We start from the raw sequence: 27,756 nt of genomic DNA, 5'->3' as shown, positions 1-27,756 counted from the left end.
AATTTTTTTTACTGACGATGTTGGGCATTTTCTTCCTTATAACGAATTTTTTTGTGGCAAAAAAAAATATATAAAATGTCAACGGGATGGTTTAGGTGCTTCAAAATTGCACATACGTATATATTTTTTAAATTAACAAAAAAAATACCATGAAAAATATTCTGAATATTGCAAAAAAAATCTATGCAAAATATTTCTCGGAGTGACCGTATATGCATTTGTACTTGTAGTACAAAAACTATGTTATAAATGAATGAGGATATGTACATACATACATATATGTTTGTCAAATTTTATGTTTGTTTTTTGTTGATTGAAAATACTGATTTATCGCCTTAATAAATATGTAAATGAATTACAATAAATTGTACTTTTTTTTTGTTATATCAATCTGATTTAAAATACTATAATAGGATGATCACAGATGTGTTGCACTTTTACCTGAATTTCGGGACAATCCCGGGATCCCGGAATTGTATTTTCAGATCCCGAAAATCCCGGAATCGACAAAACCCCGAAAATTGACATCCCTAGTATGTATATATAAAGATTATATGTATGTATGTATATTAGACTGCATCACTCCCCATACAAAAAAAAAAATCGGTACTGTTTTTCCAATGGAATTATAAAATCTATTTTATTTTAAGACGTCTACCAAAATATTTCGAAAAAATATTAAGATTTAAGTGAGCTGGACCGATTTGAAAATACCTCCAAAGATGCAGTTTTTTATGAATAAAAATAGTTTCCTGAAGATTTTTTTTTGAAAAAATCCCCTCAAATGACAAAACGGTTTAAGCTTAAAAAATTTGCGTAAAAATATTTTTAAAAAGTTTAAAAAACAATTTGAACGGAATCGTAATAATAAGATTTTTGATGCTGTTTTTAACTTTTTTCAAAGATTGGTATAAGAAAAACTTGAATAACTGAGCCTAACCTCTCCCGGTCTAGACTTGTGAGATATCATTGGAAAGGTATTTTCTCACCTTTTTATTTCTTTGCTAATAAACTCATTCAAAGGATGAAAGAGAAAGGTAGGATGAACGAATATCATTCAAAGTTGAAATAAGATATGTTGGTGTTTGAAAAAAAAATATTGGGACCCGAATGACTTTTTTGCGCATAAATAAAAATAATGGGAAAATACCTTTCTACCGTTCCCACGACAGTCGGGTCTACGTAACCGGAACGACCCAGATAGATATATATCTGGCCAAGGACTGCCACCACTCCAGCAACACTCCCCAATATCTCTTTGGGGAATTTGTATGCTGTTACAACAACAACAACCTTTCTACCGAGATCCCATAAGTTTAAATCAGAATAGTTTTGGCCCAGGTATTTAAGTTTTTCGTAAATCAATCTTTGAAAAAAGTAAAAAAACTGCATCAAAAATCTCATTATTACGATTCCGTTGAAAAGATTTTTAAATATTTTCATGCAGAATTTTTAAGCCTAATTTGTTTTGTCATCTGAGGGGACTTTTTTCAAAAAGTTCTTTAAGAAACTATTTTTATTCGTAAGAAACTCAATTTTTGGAGGTATTTTAAAATCGGTCCAGCTCGCTTAAATCTTAATATTTTTCCGAAATATTTTGGTGGACGTCTTAAAATATAATAAATTTTGTAATCCCTGCGGAAAATCCGCAACTTTTTTTGGTGATGCAGTCTAATGTACATATGTATATTGGGGTGGCCATCAAAAATGCTTTTTTTGGAAATTTCAAGAACCTACCCCCTAATTTTATTTGTTTTTATGAGAAATATTTTTGCCTATTTTTATAGATTTTTTAGAGGTCGCGACCTGTCGATTTAGGTCAGAAAATATTACTTTGTAGATTTATGTGTTTTTGAATAACTATTTTTTATTCGATTTCATAGACCGAATATGATCTGAGAAAAGGATATATAGGCCTTTAAAATGGTATATTAATCTATTGTTGGACTATGCTTGTTGAGATTTTTTATCGGGTAAATTAAAAAAAGACCCATATTTCTCTTAACTAATTAACTAATTTTGACCATCGATAATTTCTACAATTTCAAAATATGGATCTATCTAAATCTATGCTATCTAAAATTAAATTTTTTCAAATAAACTGATAGCTCATTTATTGCAATCGCATAGAAATTGTAGAAGTAAGGCGACTTTTCTTAAATACGGCCTTGAATTTATATTGAGTATGTACCGGATTTTCAGATTTTTTGAGCAGTGTAGCTAAGGATATCATCAATATTTATTCAAAATTGATATATACAATCGGTCTTTAACAAAAAATTGGTTTTTCCAAAAAATTTTGGAGAATGGGGGTGGCACCGCCCACTTATATCGTATGTGTATATCTCAAAAACTACTTGACCGATCTCGACCAGATTTGGAACACGCCTTCTTAAGTACCGTCTTGAATATATTTGAAATCGGACAAAACCTACTCCTAAAAATATAGCTAGCTTTGAGTTTTTTGAAATTACCGTTACGTTGGTGGAGCCAGTGGTTTTTGTCCGATTTCAAAAATTTTCAATATGGCGCTTATGTGTTTACCAAATTTATTTGGGATCGGTCGAGTAGCTTTATAGCAGATATCATATAAGTGGGCGGTGCCACCCCCACTTTCGTAAAACTTCTGGAAAACCCACTTTTTTGCTAAAGACCGATTGTATATATCAATTTTGAATAAATATTGATGAACTCCTTAGCCACACTGCTCAAAAAATTCGAAATTCCGGTACATACACAATATAAATTCAAGGCCGTATTTAAGAAAAGTCGCCTAAATTCGACAATTTTTATGCGATTGCAATAAATGGGGTATAAGTTTATTTGAAAATAGCTTTAATTTTAGATAGTAGTCAAAATTAGGGCTGTGCGATTATTCGATTACTCGAGCAAGTTGGTTAATCAATTATTCGGTTAATCAATTACTCGGGTAATCAAGATTTTGATTACTCAAAACGATGATTAATCGAGTTACTTGAAATATGATTACTCAAAAAAATAATTTTGCTCGTTAAAAGAGTTTACTTTGGAAAATGCTTATTTTCTTTTTTACATTCTGTATATGAAAAAATTTTTCGTTTTAATTTTTGAAAACAGAAACGTTGTTTTCAAAGTATCAAGGAACTTTAACTACTTTATACATATGTAAATAGTTGAAATGTTGATTACTCATTTTACTCGAAATGTTGATTAATCATAAAGCAAATTATTCAAATATTTTTCTTTTTGGTTAATCAAAAATCTTGATTACTCGAGTAACTGAACTTTTGAGTAACCATAATTTCCAATTAATCGAATAATTGAGTTATTTACTTTATGATTAATTCAAATTTTGAGTAATCAATTAATCGCACAGCCCTTGTCAAAATATAAAAAAATTAAGGGAAATATGGGTCTTTTTTATTCAGGGAAATATGGGTCTTTTTTATTCACCCGATAAAAAATCTCAACAAGCCTAGTTCGACAATAGATTATTATACACCATTTTAAAGGCCTATATATCCTGCTTTCAGATCATATTCAAAGACTCATAAATCTACAAAGTCCTATTTTCTGACCTAATTCGACAGGTCGCGTTCTCTAAGTGACCTCTAAAAAATCTCTAAAAATACGGAATAATATTTCTCGTAAAAACGAATAAAATTAGGGGTAGGGTCTTAAAATTTCCAAAAAAGAATTTTCGCTGAGCACCCTAATGTACATAAAAAGTTTGTTGTGGGGCCCAGGGCCACGTGATCCGGGGTCCTCACAATGTATGTATCGGACTTTCAGATATTTTGAGCAGGGTGGCTAAGGATATCATCAACATTTACTCAAATTCGATACATACCATGGTTCATTAGCACAAATTTAGTTTTTCATAAAATTTTAGGAAAATGGGCGTGGCACCGCCCTCTTATATCATATATGCGTGTCTCAATAACTACTTGACCGATCTCAACCAAATTTGATTTTGACACATTGTGCTTAGCCTCCTTAAGCACCGTGTAGATTATTTTTGAAATCGGCCAAAACTAAGGTGCTCCACCCACATAACGGTAATTTCAAAAAACTCAAAGCTAGCTATATTTTAGGGGAGCAGGTTTTGCCCGATTTCCCGATTTCAATCAACACGTTGCTTAAGGAGACTAAGCACAACGTGTATATCAAATTTGGTCGAGATCGGTGAAGTAGTATTTGAGATACGCATATTTGATTTGACGATATCGAATTTTAGTAAATGTTGATGAATTCCTTAGCCACCCTGCTCAAAATATCTGAAAGTCCGGTACATACACTGTGAGGATCCCGGATCCTGTGGGGTCTTAAGAGCCATTATATATAAATTTTCAGTAAATATTGATAAACTCCTTAGCCACACTGCTCAAAAAATCTGAACGGCCGGCGCATACACATAAATAAATTCAAGGTCGTATTTTTGCTTAATTTGCTTAACCTCGACATTTTTTATGCAATTTCATTAAGTGAGGTATCAATTTATTTAAAAGTGTTATTTTAGGCAAACACTACATATTTGGGAACTTTCGTAGAAATTTTTGAAATCAGGATGAAAAGTAGTAAGTAAATAAGTAAATGCGTCAAGTACGAACGTAACGGTTGTTTTTAAATAAAATGAAAATGGAGTGTTCAGGAACTATACGGAACCTATTGTTATGTTGTACATACATAGCTACAACCTACACTACGTTTTGTTTCGAGTGGATTTCATGGCTTTTTTGTAGCACCGTGGTGTTATTATGAGAAGACGAAAATAATTTCCATGGTAAAATAATCGTCTCGCGAGACGAAAAAATTAAGAGTCACAGATAATTATTAGGAGCAGATGAAAAAGTTTTTAGTCTAACGATGTTCGTCTCAGGAGACGAAAACAACTTTGCCATTGTTCAGAAATAATTATGCACAATATTTAATTTTATTTCTTATAATCGTTATGGTCTCTGCTCCTAACGAAGTATCTAAATGAAAAATAAAAACTCGCCTACTTTTTATTTATATATGTTTTTAATTTTGTCAATATTTTTTAAATTTTAGGGTTTCTGCCAAAAAAAAATTATTATTTATAGTTGGGCAATTCACAAGGTGTTGTGAAGTTATATTTTCCTAACAAAAGTTGTGTTAAAACACGACGGTTCTGAACACCTGTTACGATTATTTATTATATCTCAGCACTTAACCTCACATAACACCGAATAAACATAGGTTGCAGAGTTGTATCGTCATGTGTTATTTTTCTTCACAAAACAATAACAACATTTTTACAACTGTCATGAAATATCATGACTTCACGACAAACACGACAAATACGACACCTTGTGAATTGCCCAAATATTAAAAAAATTTAACACCTTAATTTTTTTCATTGTTGGCAATACCATAAACTTAGCTCTTTATAACTTTTTCTGAAACTTAAGAAATGTGGCTTAAAAATGCATATAACTTTTACAGTTCCGGCAGGAAAATCTAAAACTTCTTCACAGGTTCTATTAAAGCTCGGAAAATAGCAAATAAAAAAATCAGTTATTGTTATTTTTTTTCACTCTACCAGACTTTAGCAATTTTGGGTGTTCCAATAAAAACATCTCAAAAGTTTTCGATGGCACAAACTTTTCCATAAAACATTTACCAAATATTATTAAGGTTTTTTGTACGTGCAGTATTAAACAAAACTATTAAATTTCGAGGTAATATACTAAAAACGGAATTTAAATTTTTTTTTTATAACATTTTAAGTTTGTTCCGAGAATATGCATTCATTCCCTACATACAAATTTACTTCTTAGCAGCTAATGCTTTTTTTGCTGCTGGTTTTTTACTGGCTGCAGCTTTCTTGTAGAAAGCTATTAAAGGGACTATGTTAGCTTTACAAAAACGTATACTACTTAAATATTCTAGCACCTTATTTTATTATAATTTTGCCTTTGGGACAAAGCAGAGTATGCCCTCGCTGCAGCAAACTCTATTTCGAATGCTGAAGTGTTTGTATTAGGTACACGAATTTCGATACGATACGATACCATATCGATACTTTTGGCATTCGATACCGATATTTTCTACTCGATAGTTTTAAAACGATCTTTTTTTGGAATCGAGTACCAGAACCCTAGTATCGTATCGAATGGCATAAACTCACATTACAAGGATATTGTTATTAACAATTCTTCCCGATATAAATTGGACTTTAAAGAGCAGAAATTTGTAATATAGTTAGGATTGCATGTGGTGGATTTTGAACCCGGGGCCTCGGTGTTTTAAGTCAACACCTCAATCTCTACGTGTTGTTACACAATATGTTAGTGTTTGACCGAGATTCTCCTCCGATTTGTCGCGCGCGCCTTAATGTTGTGGCACAAAAGGGGTCCCTACAGTTTTAGGTCGATTCTGAACGGCGATTATGTTTTACTGGGAAGCTTTTTTTCATTTTCAAGCTTTGCGCACTTCTAACCATTACACCACAGCGGCCTATATACGAGGCCTATATTCAGATACATTTTTTGGATTTTGGTATCGATATTTGGAATATCGAGTCTTTTTATTCCGATATTAATGGGTACCCGATATTTTTAAAGCGATCCTTTAAATGAGTACCATATCGATACTTTCTGTTCGATATCGTGTCGCCAGTTTGTATTGTTGCGCAGATTGCTATAGAACATTTTGTTTTGATGTCAACACTTCATTGAAGTACACTGCTTGAAGGGTGTCTTTGCGCTGTCTTTAATGCACGTGTAATCATAAGTGGGCGGGGCTAAATATTTTCCGCCTAAATATCATTGCAAATCTCTATTTTGAGTAAACGAGCTTCAGTAGTCACTAAAATATCGCAATTTGCGTATTTCTGGAAACTACCGTTATATGGGAGGCAGGCGTGGTTATTGTCCGATTTTGCCCATTTTCAATACCATCCATCATACGCTCGAAGGAAATATACATACCAAGTTTCGTTAAGATATCTCAATTTTTTCTCGAGTTTTCGTGTGCACGGACGCACGGAAAGACAGTCACGGCTTAATCGATTCCTTTCATTCTGATCATTTATGTATACATTTGTCTATATCTAACTCGATTCGTTTTGGCTGTTACAAACAACAAAGATATACAAAGATGAGATGTAAAATAAACACATAATAATACATGGTAATTTTGTTGTAACTAAATAGTTTTTCTTTTCACTTTTTACTACATTATTACCTGTCGTGATAAATCGATTAACATATAGTTTTTATTAAAATTGTATCTCTACATGAAAACGTGCTTTATGTTTAGCTGACGGCTTTTGCCATTGAATTTGCAATGGTGAAACCACGCCTTAATTTAGATTTCGTATTTTAAATTTGTGAGCATACATTTTTTGATTACAGAAGTCGTTGCTTCTAATTCTGTAGAAGTCCACCCATCGTTTGCGCAACCTGTTGTAAACACAGTCAATTTACAGCCGAACTCTACTCAGGTGTCGAGAAGCCCATCACCAAAACAAGTTCGGAGTTCATCAGGGGCAATACCTAAGAGGCACAGCACGGGCAGTAGTATATCGACGCGGAATGTGGGTGCTGATATGACTACCGTTTCGCCGCCAGCATCACATTGCGCAGGCAGCCAGCATGCAACCACTTCAAGCAGAATCAGTAGTATTACTCCATCCAAAATGTGGCAGTGTCCAGCTTGCACATATGAAAACTGCTCTGCATCGGTTGTTTGCGACATGTGCTCCAGTCCTAGAGGGTTAGCCAGCAGCTTAAATGAGGTCACATTCCCAATGTCTGGAAAAATTGTTACGGACATTCGGCAGGAAAGCAAGCTAATGGAAAATTTAAGACAAAATGAAGAAAATGAGGCTCTAAATAAGTGGAAAAACATTATTCAGTACTGTAGCGATAACAATGAACTTTTCGTTGATGATTCATTTCCTCCAGCACCTAAGAGTCTGTATTACAATCCAACAAATAGCATCCCTGATGGTAATCCAGTTGTGCAATGGCGACGTCCTCATGAAATAAATTTTGAAGGGGGGACTTTTCCCCCTTGGGCAGTGTTTAGGACTCCCCTTCCGTCGGATATATGTCAAGGTGTGTTAGGAAATTGCTGGTTACTCAGTGCACTTGCTGTATTGGCAGAACGTGAAGATCTAGTTCGAGAAGTGTTAGTGACGAAAGAAATATGTTTGCAAGGAGCCTACCAGGTACGCCTATGCAAAGATGGCAAATGGATAACAGTATTGGTTGATGATTTATTACCTTGTGATAAACGCGGCCACCTTGTTTATTCACAAGCTAAAAGAAAACAACTTTGGGTCCCTTTAATCGAAAAAGCTGTCGCGAAAATTCACGGATGTTATGAAGCCCTCGTGTCTGGGCGCGCGATTGAAGGCTTGGCAACCTTAACGGGAGCACCTTGCGAAAGCATTCCTTTGCAAGCAAGTTCGCTACCAATGCCTAGTGAAGATGAATTAGATAAGGATTTGATCTGGGCGCAACTGCTGAGTTCTCGATGTGTTCGATTTCTGATGGGCGCTAGTTGTGGCGGAGGAAACATGAAGGTAGATGAAGACGAATATCAACGAAAGGGTCTCCGCCCTAGGCATGCGTACTCCGTGTTAGACGTTAGAGATATTCAAGGACATCGTTTACTAAAACTACGCAATCCCTGGGGTCATTACTCATGGCGTGGAGATTGGTCCGACGATTCAGAGCTCTGGACAGAAGATTTACGAGAGGTATTAATGCCACACGGTGCGTCAGAAGGGGTGTTTTGGATCTCGTTTGAGGATGTATTAAACTATTTTGACTGCATAGATATATGCAAAGTGCGCTCCGGTTGGAATGAGGTTAGATTACAGGTAAAGTTTTTGTAATATAAATATAATATACGCATTTCCTTCCATAATTACAAATTAATGTTTTTGATTTGCTAACATACATCGAACAAAATATTTACAGCTTTTAAAATAATAACTGTCACACTTAATTTTTTGAATTACGATGTGGCTAGCTTTATTTCGATTAATTAATGATTCATTCACAAACCAACCAAAACAGTAATGTGTTTTTTAATAACTTTTCAGGAGAGCAAAAAAACTGATTCCTGGTGCCAATAGGCAATATTTTGCAAATATCGTATTAAAAAAAAAGTTATATTAAAAGTATGTTATTGATTCATGAAAAAAAAATTTATTTTTCTAACCAATTACGACGTGATCAACATTTGCGCCTCTTTAAAGCACATAGCTGTTTTTATCGTATGCAATTTGTACATAATACTGCCGTTAGGCCGTTGCCCGTTGCTCCTGTTATGTAATGAAAAATGGTCAGAAACGTTTTTATTGGATTTTTGTAATAAAAATTAATGCAAAGTGGTGAGTGGACACATAGGTATATTGTACAAAGCATGAAATTGCCAGAGATGCGAACTGTTTTTTCGGTCAGCGTATTAACTTCACCCAATGCACTTTTTCAAAGATTCGATGGGTGATATCCAATAAAAGCTCGTATATGGGCATTTCTCAGAAACTTCGAATTTTTTTGTGAAAATTGTTTTTCTTTTTCAAATCGTGAGCACATGTCTGAAATTTTTAGTATACGTTCCTTGCTGCTAGAATACGAAATGCAACGTTGTGCACCGTTTTAAAGCAACGCACTAAACGCTATTAACGTTTTTTGCTTTTTTTTTTGCAAGTGGAAAGTGAGCGTTATTTTAGTCCGATTTCGAAAATTTTCAACTTATAGCTTTTTGTACCAATGTCAATAATTGTACTGAGTTTGGTTCAAATTGATTAATCGATTACAGAGATACACATACAGCGAACCAAATAAAAACTGGGACGGGACTTTTTAGTAAGTTTTGGCTATTTTTATATATTCTATTTAAAGTTTATTATTTTTTTATGAAAATATAGCTTGTTAATTAACAAATACGAAATAAATCCAAATTTCAGACTTTGTGCAAAATTATGAAAATTCTGCAAAGTTTGACCAAAATGTCCTAACTTCCTGATCAAATTTTGGTATTAAGCTTGGTAGCCCATTAAATTTTAGCAAGGAAAAAAAAAATTTCCGAACATAAACTGCCAAAAATCAACGGTAAGTCCTAGCATCTACAGCCCAAGCGCTTTCATTTGACACCTCATTTTCGAAAATCGAACTAACGGTGCAGATTTGATGACATGGACAAAAAATGCCTTTGGTATTATATATATTGTTTTTTTTGGGCTTCTCTTATTTCTTTTTCGCTCTGTAACTTTTTAATGAACAAATAAAAAGTGGTGCACGAGGATCATAGTTCAATGGTATATTGTACAATAGAGCACACACGTATTTGGCTAAATTATCTAATTCCAGAAGGTGTGCTAATAAAAAATATGCATTTTTACTTTTGTGCACGCATCGTAACCTTTTCAAGAAGTTGTTTTTTTTTTAACTATCTTCTAATGAGAGCACATAAGCCTGCCATGCAGGGTTGCCACTTTGGTAAATTATTACCAAAATTGGTAGAAAAAATTTGGGTTGGTAGAAAGGTAAGTTTTTTCTTATTTTGGTAGATTTTTGGTAAAATATTTTGTTTGATAAACAAATAAAGTTTAGTTCCCGCTTTATTTTTCGTAGTTAATTTTATATGACAAATTTCTTTCCAAAAGTGTAGTCTACTTTATTGCATTAATTTTTGAACGTTTTAAAAGTACACACATACATACATACGTATGTATATCGATAAAAGGCGAACATATCGTGCTCCATTCAAAACTCATTTTACTGGAATCATGAGCAGCTTTTATTGCCTAATATTTTAAATGATTCTTTAAGTAAAAAGAAAAAATGGATAGGCATGTAATTACACCCGGTGATTGTTCACAAAACAAAGTAAAAAATCACCACAAAAAACCGGCGGGAAAATTTTTTTTTTTTAATCAACAGAAATTTTTAGCTGCACACTGTTTGTTATACTAAAATGGTATTGGCTATAAAACTGCAACCCAAAATTGTTTTAAAAAGTTCGAAATTTTGTCCAAATTCATTTAAATTTTTTTAAATGTCGAAAATTGCTTGAATCTTTGATTATTATGGGTTTGGTTAAAGCGCAAGCAATATTCTTATACAAAAAAAAGTAATAAAAGTTAGAAAACTATAATTTACTTGAAAAACATTGAGAATATTAAAAAAAAAGCCAAGCGATTGTTTGAGTTACTGTATTTGTCTATGATAACTCCAGTTGAAGTTTTTTTCGAATGATGAAGTTTCAGTGTTGCTTTTAGTTTCATCACTTTCGCTTTTGGTTGAAGAAAACCGAGAACATGTCGTTAATATCATCTCAAATACCATATAAATAAAAAGTTCCTTAAACAAATTTTGAATTTTTATTGAAATAGCTAAAAAATTAAAACCAAACTATAGTTTTTGTTACAATATCTTAAGAAAATTATTGGTAAATATTTTATGTAACCTGATTTGTGTTAATAAACCAGCGAAAATTATGTGTCCGAAGAAAAACTGGCGAATCATGCGAAAGTTCGAACTAAATAATTGAGAATTGCCCATATACAAGAAATAATTTCAATATAATTATAATTGAATTTTTATTAAATGCTTTCACATTTGTATACATTAAGCAAATTTGCATAACGCAGTAAATAGTAATCATAAAACGAACGGAAATCTTTGTGTATATATTGCTTTAACGTTTGAAGTCTGTTGTATTAGCTCCGTTTCGTATTGATGTAATAACAGAGCTCGTTTTTGTGGCAATGATGTCCAGCAGTCGGTATGACGCAACTTGAATTTGACTTCACCATTTACATAAAGCAATTCTCTGATACTGCTTACTGGTGCTTCCCCAGGTTTTTTACGTGGCCTTATAGTTGTAAAGTTACCAGGAGCACTCTCATAATTAAAAAATTGTATACTCTAAATAACACAGGTCCACAAAAAAAAATCGATGAAAGGTTCCTTTGACCAAACCTAGTCTGTTATATGTTTTTGAGGTCGCTGAGCACGAATCTGAAGTCCGTTTTGCTCCATCTTTGAAAAAAATTCAGACGTGATGGAGCAAAACGGACTTCAGATTCGTGTTCAGCGCCCCAAAAACATACAATAGACTAGGTTTGGCCAAAGGTACCTTTCATCGATTTTTTTTGTGGACCTGTGTAATTAACGATATAAGGATGTGATGGCCTCACCTGTCACATACGACTTATGTAGTCCATTGGTGTGTAATTGATAACACAGGTCCACAAAAAAAAAAAAAAATCGATGAAAGGTTCCTTTGACCAAACTTAGTCTATGACATGTTTTTGGGGTCGCTGAACACGAATCTGAAGTCTTGAAATCAAAGCACACTCATCAGATTCGCCTGCGATCAAAAACAGTTATAAGCAAGTAAGCGTATACCCGTTTTTTCAGAGTATTTTTAGTACTGCGGGCACATAGCTGTTTTTTGTCAGTTCTAAACCAAAAGATACATATATAACAGAACGGCAAATGCAGTAATGTGGGCAATCGATAAGGGGTATTCTCGAAGTCTTGCACGATGCAAAGATTGCACGAAATGCAAAAATACTATTCCAAATTTGGAAGAGTACGAGAGCACCCCATTGCAAAGTAGTAGCATGCATAGGTAGCAAGCAGCGAAATTCTGTATCAAATACAATAACAAGATACAGCAAAAAAATGAGGTGAGCGAAATGAGAGGAATGAGAGAAATATGTAGCAATCCAACAACAAAACAACTAGAAAGGGTCGCATTTATTTTGCTATGCTTTTTTGCAAAATATATACATGGGTTTCGACATTGCATATTTTGCAGCGATAGGAAATGGTATTTCCCATATATTTTCTTGTTGTGTGTTTGCAAGTAATGCAATCCGTGCTACGTGCAACGGCTTTGCAAGATTTGGAGAATAACCCTATAGTGTTAATAAAATATGCAATAAAAAAATAAAAAAAAAATTACATAACTGTTTTTGTTGGCGCAGCGACGATATAAACTTTTTACGACATATTTTAAGCATTCATTTCAATCCTCTTACCCTTGATTTGCAGGGCTTGCTTTGAACATTTGAGAAAATTTTCGCAGGAGGCACGGTCGGGTCCGTTTGATATTTCGTCCCATATTTTTGTTCTTTTTGAAATTATCCAAGCTCATGTTATTTATGTTACCTACTTAGTTTGCTTGGCATACAGCCCCAAACGCTCTAATCCGATGGGTTTATATTAAGGATTTTAATTTTTCAGCTTTTTCCGATCCCGGGATTTTCGCGATGTCGCTATCACAATCCCGGGACCCCGGGATTAGTCCTGGGATTTGGATATTCATTACTTTTCAACAACTTAAATCGAAAAACTTGCTTCTATATTGTTTGAGAAGCTCTCCTACCATAAAATAAATAATAAATAGATGGGTTTGAAACCTGCTTTTTTATTTAAAGTGGCGTTTTTATTTTTTCTCTCTGACGTCAGGATTTATTTTAAAGGACTTTATAATTTCAAAGATATGATTAATACCAAAAATTATTTAACAAATTCAATGCAATGTAGAATAAAAATATGGGTACCAAATGCAAGAGGAAATTTCTTTAGAATTTAAAATAATTAAAATTTTTTGGATTCACAAGAACGAATAGGTAGGTAATTTTTTAAGCTGATAAAGTTAGAAGGACGAAATTCCAGGATGTTATTGAGTTTATATAAGTCCTTAACATATAATTTTTTCAAAAACAAATATTGCGAAATTGCAAGGATACAATTTTAAAAGGGCATTTTCAATACTTACCAATCCTTCTGCACCAAAAACTTGATTCTGTTTAAATTCCACAGAGTTTCCTCTTTAATTTGATACCCATACTTTTTCTGTAAGCACATTTCTCTGAATTTTTTAAATCAATTTTGAATTACTGACGTCAGAGTGAAAAACTAAAAACGCAAATTTACTATATTTGGCCCATGATTTCGCGAATATATTGATATTTGTGTTTAAAATTTACTATCGCGCGGTGTTATATGTATAATGAGCTAGACATTTATAAAAAAATAGTAATTATCAAATCAAAAAAAGAAATATAGCCCATACTGGTCAAGAAAAGGAGTTTCTATTATTTCCATCCCCGGGATTTAGTTTATATATAAAGAAGATTGAGGCCATTTTTCCGCAGAGATAAAACCTGGGAAAAAATTTATTTTCACCAACTTTTCGAATTTCTCGCTTTACTTGCCGGGAATACAAAATGTTCAATTTCCAGACATTTGCACTGCATTAGGATCAGATGGTGTTAAGATAATACTCGAACTATTTTGACCCTTTTATCGAAAAATTAATTCAATGCTTGACATTTTGCGAATCGCGAAAGAAACTTTTTGGAACCATTTAATACTTTTCTTAGCTATGGAGATATAGGACATTTTAGCTACGTAATTTTCATAATCTTTGGGATTATGAAATGACTGTAATTGGAAAATAATCTCGTCGAAAAAGATAGTTTCTGTTTCTGTGTGCCTCGTTATAGCACTTTGCTTCTTTCCTTTCTCTTTTTGCATTGCAACCCGTCAAGACCACGAATATGAGTTAATATTTTGTTCATGCTATCTCTTCTTAAGGATTTAAAGCGATCACAAGTTTTCTTGACTTTCTAAAAGTAACTAGTTAGTTCTGAAATAAGTCACTTTTCACGTCCATGCTCCTCAACCACTTACGGCCATATTATTGACACTCCGAATATGTCGGAATAAGGCAGAGTAAGGATATTTACGGAATAGAGGAGAATTAGCTGGAATAAGTATATTAATGACGCATAGAATAAAACGGAATAAGGCGTAATAAGAAAGTCAGAATAGAATTCCGGGGAATAACTAATCGGTCTGAATCGGACGAATAAGGCAGTTATTCAGTGTTATCAATTAAAAATTGATTACTGCATTTAACAATTGCTTTAACAATACATACGGGTAATAAATAGAGCCTGTTTTTCAGTTTGTAATTATCCTTTTTAGGGCCGTCTTCTGAAGTAACTTTTAATGTTAAAGCTTATTTTATATTTAAAGGTTGGATTAAAAATAAAGCAATGTCTAAAGTTAAGCATTTCTATTATCGGTTTTTGACGTATGTATGTTTTTTGGTTGTAAACCAATTTAAACCCGATAATAAAATGCTTTACTTTAGACACAATCATAAATTTCAATGCAACCTTTAAATATAAAGTGAGCTTTAAAGTTACAGGTTACTTGAGAAAACGGCCCTTAATCCATTTAAGGTGAAATAGAAACAGGAAAGAACCTGAAAGGGCAGCAACATTATTTTGTATTAAATGCAATGCTCCAATTTTTAAATTTAACCTTCTTATTCTCTGTAGTCTACATTTGTAGCATTTTCGCTGAAAATTTGTAATAAATAAAATAATTCCACTACAACCGTGTCCGATTTTCAGTACCTTCATGAAAATCAATTCTAAGCAGTTTTGGCTATTAAGCCTTCTTTTAAAAATTACTACAGTCAATCAATAAAGTTTAGGTACAGAGAGTTTTTTTGCAATGCGGGCAACTGTTTATTAAATATTTTATTTTTCGCTAATTTTTTATAAAAATATGGTTAATTCTACAACAGAAACCCCACAAATCAGAATTCCAAACCTTGTGTAAAATTAAAGAAAATTCTGCAAATTTTCATTCAAATTTTGCACCTTTTCTTTACACTCTTTAACCTCTTAAAAATTACACAAAAAAATTCACTAGTTTTTAATATCTCTTTGAATGAAAACATCTATAACTTAAAAGTTATGCAACAAATTGATTCTAAATTTTTTTGAGGCTTCAAGTATACGTCTATGAATTATATCCAAACGCAACCAGCTTGATATAGTTTACAGCAGTGAAAATAAAGCTAAATAACACAAAGGTTAGCTGTTTTTTACATTTGCCCATATACGCCGATAGTAAAAATAAGGGATGTGCCGGATAGAGATTTTGCTGGATAACCGGATTCCGGATACCATGTGAAAATAAAAGCCCTTTATAAATTTCACAATCAGGCAGGTTCTGCAATTCACTTCCGAGTGAATTTGAACCACTGCCAATTTGAAGTCAAAGCGAATTTGATTGAAATTCACTCGGAAGTGAATAGCAGGACCTGCCTGGATATTGTTATATGTATTATGGTTTTTTATTTAGCGACATACTTACGACCAGATTATCTACTTTTTCGAGCTTAACTATCCAATACGTTGTAATTAAGAATAGAAAAAGTTTCCCTGAAATTCGAGTTATAAAATAATCCTGTATTAAAAAGATAACTTTTCCGTCTGCAACCCTGATTTGTGGAATATTTTTGGTAAATAGAGGAGAAACGTCAAAGACAAAAGAAAAAAGCAATGAACACCGCTAAGCAAAAACCCGTGGTTGATGTATATTTATTAAAAAATGTGATGAAAATCGAACTACATATTATGCTTGCTTACATATTGTCCTGCTTCCCTTATCGTCCCATAATGTTTCATTGTTGGCAATATTTTGTGACTCAAGTTTCAAAACTCGTTTTTTTCTGACAGCAATAAAGCTAAAAACTGTATAAAGCTTCTATTGAAGAGGGAGTTCACCAGGATATTTGGCAACGGCTCTGATGCTGATTGCAGTTTTTGTAGGGATGTTGATAGTCAAACGACAAGAAAATCCTTTAATTTGGTGGAAGCATAGCCGCAAAGAATTTCCAAATTTGTTTACACTGGCAATGAAGTACTTTATCTGCGCATCACCTTCCTCAGTGAACTCACACAGAATGCTTAGTGCATCGGGTAGCATTTGTGTTGAAAATAGAAATAGGTTGTTCTTCTTTTCATAATGAAAAATATCTATAAAACTTGTTAACTTTAATTACTAATTAGCAGGGAACGGATTTTTAGTACCTAAAAACCTATAAAATGGGAAAAATAAAATAATGAAATAGGCCAGAAAAGGCAAAATAAAATAGCGAAATTGGCAGGAAAAGGCACTAGAAATGGCAAAAATGCAAAAGAAGGCACTAAAACAAAAAAGAAAAACTATTGATACGTTTATACCTGTTTTCTAACCGATGTGAGAATTAAAAAACCGATTTGAAAACAAATTCGAGTCAATACACTTTTGAATTTCTGAGCGCATTGAAATTTGGTTTATGCATACGTTTTGAATCACGGCGAAGTGGGTTAAAGCGCTTTATGTTTCGGTATAAACAAAGTATATGAAACGTTTAAAACTTTCATATTATCAGGAATAAGGGCTTTTTTCTTGCCCTTTACAACTTAAAGCCAGTATGCAGCTCTCACGAAAACGGACAAGAAAAAATTTCCATTATTTCGTATGTATGTCCAAGGAACTTGGACATCTGTTACTTGACATCCTGTTAAATAATGAAAGAAATAATGGAACGCGAATATATTTCTGTTGCAAACATCGGTTTCCTTGTGCTCGTTTTTCACAAAAAAAAACTTTAGAAAACCGTGCTAGAAAGCGTAGCAATTTTTGTTAAGAACTGCGTACTGCCTTAAGGAAATTTGATACAAGAAAATTTCTTAGCCATTTCTTGTACGTCATTTTATATGGAGTTTTTGCTTTTCTTGAGAGAGCTACATTCTGGCCGAAGATTCCACCAGCAACGGAAGCGGTTAGTTGGGTAGAGGTTGGCAGTGAAGAAGACGGAGTGGTTTCATCAGGAGAAGCAAGTGGTTCACCGAGACAGGAAAAGCATGACGGTTCCGCCAGCTCAGTGAAGAAGAGGAAGTCAGAAAAAGGAAGTGATCATGGCAAGCTAGGCAGTGTTTCCGGCAAGAAGAGATCCACTAAACTACGTTACAAGGGTGATGCGCCGGTAGCCGGAAATGGGGGCGGCTGTGGAAGCAGCGAGCGCGCTATCCAGGAAAAGGTCGTGGTCGGCCGAGTATGCAAAGACAAGCATTAAAGCCTCAGGCCAGGGATGAGGTTATACATGTCCGCTCAATGAAGTTGACGTCGGCGGAAGAGCGAGATGCGGAAACACTAGGCAAGTTTCAGCGTGAGGATCCGGATTTAGCAAGATATACTAAATGCAGTGCAGCTCGAAGTTAAAAGCCTGGTAGTCATGGCCAGAGGAAGCGGCGTAAATCCGGCGAAAAGGGTGCCCATGAGAAGAAACATGGTCTGGTCACCACCACTGACCGGCAGAAGCACAGCCATGTGAGATGGTGCACTCCCGGAGATAAGCCGGAAGCAATGTCCAGTAATGCATTGAGCCGAGAGGGTTTCCAGGAAGGCGAGTTTGTGTTGTTGTACAAGCCGCAGCGGAAGAAAGGTTTCACCTCCAAACTACGACGTAACTGGAAAGGTCCGTATAAGATTTCAAACGGCTGAATGACGCAGTGTATCGAATCCAGACCGTTGGGAGACCGAGAACCAAGATGAAGGTAGTCCACTTGGAAAGGCTTGCAGTAATTGGAACAGCAAGTGTGTCTGATCGGGACAATCAGACTTAGGTGGAGGGCAGTGTAGCGAATACTGCGGCAACTCAAAGCGAACAACAAGAAAATGGCAGAATGTTCGCGGAATGACGTAGAATATTCGACAGTGAGAAACGTCAAGTGGATGAATACTGCGAACTGCGAGAGAATGAGCGATAGACGGCAGAATGTTCTAGGGTTGCCATGAGTTCGAGCGCAGGTATATAAAGCCGCTACCACAGTGGAATTCAAGTTAGTTGCAAGTTAGATAAATTGTGTTAGCAAGTTTTGTAAAGTGTTTTAATTGCCTTAACAACTATTGTTGATTGTTATTGTTGCATAAACAAGTATTGTGAAGTGTTTTTTGTAATTTGGTCGTCGTGAGCGTTTATTTAACAATCCAGCGATACGAACCTAGAGATTTTTGGTAAATCCGTCAAGTAGTCAAGGATAATCTTAACAATATCTTAAAAACATTCCTAATATGGGGTATTTCAGCACCGAAATGTCTTTTTTTGGCTTTTGTATCTCCGATATTTTTCATAAATGTTTATGTTACACTACAGAGAAGCCTCCCCGATTTTTTTACAATCTTTTTGTCTAGCTGTTCGCGATATATCGATTTATGAAAAAAAGTCCTATGTTTTTTAAATACCCATAACTTTGCCAAAAATGTGCCGATTAGTACTTGTTTTAATTGGTCTCTTTAAAAATGCTGTCCGCCTTTTTAAACTGTATTTTTTTAAACTGTCACCCGTTCCGCAACTTCTAGGCCTAGCCCAATAATGGTGTTAAAATGAGCTCTATCTTTTTCGAATTATTAAATAAATGAAATTCTAACAAATCCTGTCAAATTCATCTCAGACTAAGTCAAACCAAATGCAAAATCATAAAAATACCATATTGTAGAGGAAGGAATTGCCGCAATCAATTGTTATCGTCTTCCTTTACGTTTAGCTACTCGCACATGGCGTATGAGTAACATTATTTCCTGCTTATATTTCATAGAAAAAATTTACCAATCGATTACGCGAAAGTGATAAGCAGCGGCCGAAGCTTCCCACTGCAATTATGTAGTGAATTTATTCCTCTACACTGTGGTATGTTTATCTCGTTGATTAATGTATTTGATTTAAAGCAGGCAAAGTTCTTGACCGTGAATTGGACAATATTTGTTAGTTTTTCATCTATTTAATATCTCAAAAAAATAATAATGAATACTAAATTTTATGCTATTTTGACATTCCGAATGTCAATTCCTCTCTTCGGAAAAAACTATTGGAACAAATATAAAGTAAGTTATTAATGCTTAGACTTAAACGAGCTTTATTGACGCGTTGCTTGACTAAATGAAGGCCCTTTCTTCATGGACTCTTCATATTGCATTTTGCCCACACTTTCGTTGCGAACAGCCTCTGTAATTGAAAATAATTACTAGTTTTTTACATTTCGCAAATTAGACAGCTTGCTATATTACTAAAAAAATAGATATCCAAAAGTTTCAATGAAGCCAATTTAAAAATCTTGGCTCCGTCCCAATTGGATTGCATGATGATTAGAAAGAGGAAACGAAAGTCATGCATTATTACCAACATACCAACAATCTATAGAGTAATTCTTCTACTTTTGCACTCACATTTGCAAGGTCATCCATAGTTTTAATGGAAAATACATACATACATACATACATATGTATGTATATTTATGTACATTAGACTGCATCACTCCCCAAACAAAAAAAAATCGGTAATGTTTTTCCAATGGAACTATAAAATCTTAAATTATATTTTATCTAAAATTATATTTTAAGACTTCCACCAAAATCGCTGGGAAAAATATTAAGATTTACGTGAGCTAGACCGATTTGAAAATACCTCCAAAAATTTAGTTTTTTATTAATAAAAACAGTTTTTTTAAGTATTTTTTGAAAAAATCACCTCAGATGATAAAACAGTTGAAGCTTAAAAAATTTGTATAAAAATATTTTTAAAAATTTTCAACGGAATCATAATAATGAGATTTTTTATGCTGTTTATGAACTTTTTCAAAGACTGGTTTCAGAAAAACTAGAATAATTCAGCCAAAACTTTACCAATTTAGACTTATGAGGTAAGGTTTTTTTTTTTTTTTTTTTTTTTGTAATTTATTGCAGTCATATGAAACAAACGTTCCTTACAGACTACAGATAAAAATTAGGTACTTAGACGATACGTGTAAAACATAAAGCACTCTACAGTTTCGAGATCAAAGATAAAATAAATAAACTTTTTGGAAGAGAGAAATCCAGTTCGATAGAATTCGAGATCGTGTTGAATTCGTTTAAAGCTCTTGAAATTGGAGCATTTCTGGCATACTCCGTTTTACAATTTCCTCCATAAAACGGCAGAGGATTGCGAAGATTCCTTAGAGGAACATTGAAGTTGACCTGCTCTAGGAGCGTAGGGCAATCGATCACACGATTTATTAAGTTAAACGTAAAAGTTAGAGATAGCAAAGATCTTCTGGCTTCCAGAGATTTAAGGTCTATTAATAGCAAACGAGACTTATACGATGGAATTGGCTCGCTGAAGTTAAGATTTCTTAGGGCAAATTTAAGAAAAACCTTTTGAACCCTTTCAATCCTATTAATTAGGTTTGAGTGGTATGGCCTCCAGATAAAAGAAAGAAGCATATTCTAACTTAGAACGAACAAAAGATGTGTAAAACAATTTAAGTGTATAGGGGTCAGAGAACATTGAGCTCTGACGCCTGAGAAAACCAAGTACAGCGTAAGATTTAGAAATGATGTGACTGATATGACTGTTAAAGGACCAATTAGAGCTGAAAATTACACCAAGGTCTTTGATTTGTTGAACTTTTTGAAGTTGAGTTTGAGAGATTACTTAAGATGTCGAAAGAATACTGTGACTTTTGGAAAAAGTAACTTGAAAACATTGTTTAATATTCAGAGAAAGGCGAGAGCTGAGACACCAACTATGTAGAATATTAATCTCGGACTGAAGTCTAAGCGCATCATGCGAATTTTCAATCACAGCAAAAATTTTTAAGTCGTCAGCATAAAGCAAAAATTTAGCAAATGAAAAACAAGAACTCACATCGTTTATAAATAATACAAAGAGTAAGGGACCTAAAATGCTACCTTGAGGAACCCCCGATGAGGCAATGAAAGATTCCGAAGAACAACCAAATAAACAAATAAGATTTGAGCCATTGCAAAAATACTGAGTGGAAACCCACTGAGGCTAGCTTACTGACCAACAAACTATGCGAAACTCTATGAAATGCTTTGGCAAGATCAGTGTAAATGCAGTCGACTTGGAAACCGTTCGAGATAGCTGCAATACAATACTCACTAAAGACGCCTAGATTAGTAACCGTAGATCGGTTGAGGACGAAACCATGTTGGTTGGGTGAGACTAGACTTTTTGTTGCGAAATAAATTTTCTCCTTGACGATAACTTCAAAAAGTTTGGAAATTATTGAATGTTTCGAAATGGGTCTGTAATTACAGACATCACTTTTGCCGCCACTTTTAAGAATAGGGGTAATTGAAGTCAATTTCAATTCATCATAAAAAATACCGGAGGCTAGAGACCTACTGAAAATAATTTTTAAAGGAGAGATCAAAGCAGGGCACTTCTTTATAAAGTTTGAAGAGAGCCCATCAATATCTTGTTTTGCAGAAGCTGATAGATTTAAAATGCCATTAGCAATATCGTCAGATGAAAGTCTAAGCGAGCCAAAATTAGTAGAACTCACACTAGCAGAGAAACTAGAATCCACAGTAGGGTTATCATCTACAAAATTAGAACTAAAAAATGCAGCAAATAGATTTGCAACTTCAGCTGGAGTGGAGGCACATTTATCTTCAAAAAATACAGCTGAGGGAATACTAGAGTTGTTCTTCTTAGACTTAATAAAATGCCAGAACGATTTCGGATCTTCTTTGATATTGGATTCAATGCCTAAGATATAATTTCTGTAGAGGAATTTATTCAAGCAGTTAAACTTTTTAAGATGGACCTGATATTTTTCAAAGAAAAACTGACTTCCAGAGGCCTTAAACTTATTATAAAATTTGTTTCTAAGATTCTTCAGTTTTTTCAAGTCACGATTATACCACGGTTCTTTATAGGGTCTTTTTCTGATTATTGGAATGAATTTAAAACAAAAATCAGAAATTACAGATTTGAAAGTAGCGATGCATTTAGCTACATCGGGGCAAGAGAGTAAGCTTTCCCAATTTAATTCATCCAGTAATCTATCTAACTTGGGATAATCGCAGGCTGCATAATTAAACTTAGGTTTGTCATCAGCATTGAAAGACGGGAATACATAAAATTCAAATTTTAGTAACAGAGGAACATGATGCATATTAGATGGAGTGATCGGATTGTGGCAAACTTCAATGTTACACTTAATGTTATCACTAATAAATATGAGGTCAAGAATTCTATCCAACTTGTTAACAAAATTATTGATTTGTAATAAATTAAGGCTTTAGAGGCTATCTATAAAGAACACTTCATGGGACGCATTGACATTAATTGGCGAGAGACCAGCATTGGAAAAAGATGTGGACCAAGATACATTGCAAAGGTTAAAATCGCCTAACAACCAAAGGTGGTCATCTCCTAGCTTATTTAATACTAAAGACATTATGTTGTCAGAATGCGCTTTATAAAGATTATAATTACTAATAGGCGGGATATAAGAAATAATCAAAAACAGAGTCATGACTAGATGAGGCACTGATGCGAACACAAAGCTGATCCAAAAGGGAATCATCATTTTCAAGCGAGACAGAGAACGAATGAAATTTACGCTGAATCGCAATATGAACTCCGCCGCCTCTCAGACAACCAGTCTTAGTTGCCTCCCTGTCCTTCCTAAAGACATTATAAATGTTTGAATCAAAAAATCCCTCATCAAAGAAATCCGCATTTAGCCATGACTCAACAATAACAAAAACATCGAAATCCCTTTGCGAGCTAATAGAGCGTACTGCTGCTGATTTAGTTCGAAGGCCAGAAATATTCTGAAAATAAACCTTCAAAGAGCTATAATTATATTTCTGCCTGTTAACATTTAAATATGCATTACAACTAAACTTATTAATATCCAATACTACGGGATCAGGCGCATTCGAGGGCAAATGAACTAATTCGGATGAGTTAGTTTTGTCCCTCTGTGAAAAAAACGGAACGGCCGAACAGAACGGTTGGCACGAAAGATGGAAGGTGCAACCACTTAAAGCGGGCAGCCACGCCAAGATCACTACAATCATTTGATCCCACCACGCGAGTTCGCTTTTGGATGTGCTTTGTCCTTTTACTCTCAGCAGTAAGCCAAACAGGGCTGCGGGTAGGATAAGGAGGATTAGGCACTTCCGCGCCCGTAGCGTTAACGGCATCAGATTCAGCACTAACACCACCAGTCGGTATATGTTGTGAAACAGGTGGGAAACCAGCAGAAGAAATATTGTTCACAATTACAGGAGCGAGTAAAGATGAATTAGCAGCAACAGAAGCATTAGCAGTGCACGGTGTTGATGGCTCCGTGGTGGTAGTAGTACCCGCAATGTCCATGAGGCCGTCAACATGACGTACAGTTTTAGAGCCACTAGAACTAGCAATCCCGCCAGAATCAACTTTGCGAGCGGGAGCGATGACGTTAACACTCTGAGCCGCTCAGACAAGACGCTTTCAGAGCCAAACGAATGAGGGGCACCAGACGATGAACAGTAATTATTGTTGTTGTACGAAGCACTAGCACCAAACTCAGCAGTCAGCAAACCCACATTGGGCGCGTTTATAAGACGTAGCTGTTGCCCAACCGTTGGCTATTTGTCTTAGAAACGCACAGTTGAGTAGTTACGCTCAGCCCAACAGTTGGCAACTTTCCGCCATTTTTTCCAGCGGAAAATTTTTACGCTACCTGAACTCAACGTGTTGGGCTTAGCCCAAACAGCTGATCGAAAAGACTTACGCCGCTTATATTAAATTTAACGCCGCTTTGTTAGGTGGCAGTTGCAAACAAATTTATTATATTTTATGTTACTGACGTGATAAAGTAACTAAAATATTTTATAATAATACTACGTTTCTAAATATATGTTTTCAAGATGTTTGCTATGTAATTTTACACTGTTTAATTCATTGTAACATTGAACGATTTTTTCAACACGGCGGCCGCTCAGCGTTGAATTCTTAATAATGTTTTCCGGCAAAAACCATTACACGGCACCAAATTCGCGTCAGATCTCGAAAACGCCTTACTACAGCAGTTGGCCATTACGAAAGAATAAATAAAAATCGGAGCAAAAAGAAAACACGTCTGCACACAACGAGAGCTTTATGTCATCCTTTTCATTCCTTTGCAAATAAGCTTATTCAAAGTATGAAAGAAGAATGTAAGATAAACGAGTGTCATTCAATGTTGGTTGAAAAAATTGGGACGTGAATGAGTTTTTTTTTTTTTAAGAAATAAAAAATACCTTTCCAGTGCTACATCATAAGTCTATATCGGTAAAGTTTTGAAGCAGTTATTCAAGTTTTTATTAAACAAATCTTTGAAAAAAATTAAAAAAACAGCATCAAAAATCTCATTATTACACCGTGCGACAAAAACAAAAAATTTTTAAAACACACGAAAAAAATCAATATATTCACAAAACTAGGAGCCAAATATAGTATAACTGCGCTTTTAATTTTTCTCTTGTGACGTCAGGATTTTTTTTTAAGGACTTTGAAATTTCTAGGATATGATTGAATAAAAAAATTATTTAAAAGATTTGGTGCATTGTAGAGTAACAAAATGGGTATCAATTAAAAGGAAAAATTCTGTAGAATTGAAAAAAAAATACTTTTTTGGTGCACCAGGACAAATAAGTGTTTAAGATGTCCTTTTAAAACTTTATCCTTGAATATCCTTGGAAATTTCCAATATTTTTGAAAAAAAATACATGTCAAGGACTAATAAGTTAACTACCTCATCCTCGAATTTCGTACTTCTAACTTTATTACTTCTAGATAAAAAAAAATTACTCTTCTCTTTATAAGATATTGATAGTTACAATCAGAGTTGGGCAAAATTTATTCGAATGACGAATAACAAATGAATAAATTGTTTTTCTTGTTATTCGTAAATAATAAATAATTTTGTTTATTCAAAAAAAAATTATTCGAATGACGGATAAATTATTTTATTCGTTATTCGAATAATTATTATCTTCATTAATTATTCGAATAACGAATAAAATAATAATAAAACAAGTAATTTATGTATATAGATATCTACATATATTTATGTATAAAATGATAACCGTTTTCGTTGTTGCGATTTAACTCAAACCCCTGGATAGATTTAAATAAAATTTTCGGAGGTTATTCCATGCGGATGAAGTCCTATTAAAGGCTACTAGAAAACTCCTTTGTAGCGATGGAGCCGAGTTATTTATAAAAGCCGCATTTATGAACTGATTTCGTTCAAATTCAAAATGTGTTCTTCCTGCATGATGAAAAATACTTATGCGAAAAATGGACCCGCTAGGTGGCGCTACAGTTGAGTTATTTAGAAAATCCCTACTTATTGTACAATCAGGTTGCAATTCATAATGGTGCTGCAGTCGAAATCTCTAGAAACCCCATATGTCTGGACTACTTTGTTTTGTATGTTTATATTATACGAATTTACGATGTCTCACGTCGTCATACACCCTGAATGCGACCTTGCATCTATCTCCGCTTGAGGAAATTGCTCGGGCGGCCATTGCTGCAGCAGTAAGACTCAAGGAAACCAGTTCTTGGATATTTTAAAAGTGGCGGATCAGCAAGGAAAGTTTCGACCACATCCTTCCAAGAAAGACCACTGTTGGTATATCAATGGCCAAATTTTACATCGAGGATTTTTGGCTCTCCTATAATAGAAAACGCACATCTGTGCTCTTCAGCTTCCTTATAAGGACTTTTGTTGGCCTACATGACATAAGACTAGAGGTTGACGCATCGGACCAATGTTGTAGTTGCAAGATCATAGAAGAAGATTACGCACGCTTAGAAAAGATCTCATAATTGGAAATAAGACCATCGGTAAAGCTCATGACATTGAAAGGAATTTCTTTTTGCATATAGCATCAGAGCGCTATTTTTTTTGGCAGAAATATGTGTGAGAATTTTTACTTTACCCATATTTGGTTTTCAACGCTATTCTTGCATTGGCCAACGCAAAAAATCTTATCAGGGGCCGCGAAACCAGAGGGAATGGGCTAGTATTCTTGATAAAATAGTAAACAAAATTCAGCTAACTCACAATCCTTGACAATAGAAATAAAAGTAAAAGGTGGCTCAATGTGTTAAAAATTAGTTTTTATTCATTATTTGAAATAACGAATAAAATAACGAATAAATTATTTGCAAGCAATTTATTCACGAATAATATATTCGTGAATAAGTTATCTGCGAATAATAATATTACGGATAAAATTTTATTCGAATAATTATCTAAATAACAATTTATTCGAATAATGCCCAACTCTGGTTACAATATACATAAATGAAGATACTGGAATCATTACACTGTACTGCACTCGGCTGGGTATTCGACCAAACCAATTTTTTTTCAAGATATTGAGTCATAGGTAAAAAAGTAAGTTCTCCGTTTTTCGAAGTTAGCCTCCGAAATCTAGATACGGGCCTTCGAATTTCGAAATACGACCTTTGGTAAAAAATAATTTTTTATTATTATATGTAAATAACTAAATAACTAAAATTATCGACGTAGTCCGCCTTTTCCTCTTCTTTAAATGGTATATAACTTTTATGTGCAAACATATATTACAGATGCTATAAGGGGTCAAAGGGTGCACCGAAATTGCGCATATGGAAACTGTGCATTTAGACATTATTTCGGTTTCAACCGAAACTGTGCATGTATGCTTTATTTCGGTTTTTGTTACATGCATTATTTCGGTTTTCAACCGAAACTGTGCATGTATGCATACCTTCGTCTTTCACATATGCATTATTTCGGTTTTCATCCGAAACTGTGCATGTATGCTTTATTTCGGTTTTTGTTACATGCATTATTTCGGTTTTCAACCGAAACTGTGCATGTATGCACACATTCGTCTTTCGCATATGCATTATTTCGGGTTTGAACCGAAATTGTGCATGCATGCATTATTTGGGTTTTTGTTATATGCATTATTTCGGTTTTCCGCAGAACTTCTTTCTGCGTAGGCGGCCTTCGGCCGCGCTTAGGGATTATAACCCTTACTAAGTAGAAGTAAATAATTCATATTAGAAAAAACGAAATTATCAATATGCACACTTTCGTTA

General features: G+C 34.2%; 2 protein-coding genes and 1 long non-coding RNA gene across 3 annotated transcripts in view; 2 read left to right on the top strand and 1 right to left on the bottom strand.

The window, feature by feature from the left end:
* The window catches only part of sol (calpain 15 small optic lobes), a gene marked incomplete at its 5' end in the record, with an annotated part of 158,818 nt that overhangs the window by 122,975 nt on the left and 8,087 nt on the right, over positions 1–27,756 (top strand). The window contains one exon of the mRNA XM_017611938.1: positions 7,359–8,833. Coding sequence (XP_017467427.1) covers positions 7,359–8,833 — 1,475 coding nt within the window. The remainder of the gene's footprint in view (positions 1–7,358; positions 8,834–27,756) is intronic.
* Positions 11,359–21,464, top strand: LOC108359874 (uncharacterized). The gene is made up of 3 exons (XR_001847011.1): positions 11,359–11,852; positions 20,887–20,892; positions 21,453–21,464. It is a non-coding gene; the product is annotated as an uncharacterized LOC108359874 (long non-coding RNA).
* Positions 21,147–24,286, bottom strand: LOC108359872 (uncharacterized). The gene is made up of 2 exons (XM_017611939.1): positions 21,252–24,286; positions 21,147–21,166 (listed from the first exon to the last, which is right to left on the bottom strand). The coding sequence occupies exon 1, from the start codon at positions 22,790–22,792 to the stop codon at positions 21,554–21,556; it is 1,239 nt and encodes a 412-aa protein (XP_017467428.1). The 5' UTR covers positions 22,793–24,286; the 3' UTR covers positions 21,147–21,166; positions 21,252–21,553.

Source organism: Rhagoletis zephyria, unplaced genomic scaffold (genome assembly GCF_001687245.7).
Source record: "Rhagoletis zephyria isolate East Lansing unplaced genomic scaffold, Rhagoletis_zephyria_1.1 Rzeph_scaffold_00484, whole genome shotgun sequence".
NCBI classification, from domain to species: Eukaryota; Metazoa; Arthropoda; class Insecta; order Diptera; family Tephritidae; genus Rhagoletis; species Rhagoletis zephyria.
The sequence above is the reverse complement of the archived record's forward strand: the minus strand, read 5'-3'. Positions and strand labels throughout refer to the sequence as shown.

What these genes read in the sequence shown, in the direction of transcription:
- LOC108359872 (XM_017611939.1), bottom strand. Translation starts at nt 22,792, where the DNA reads ATGCATCATGTTCCTCTGTTACTAAAATTTGAATTTTATGTATTCCCG.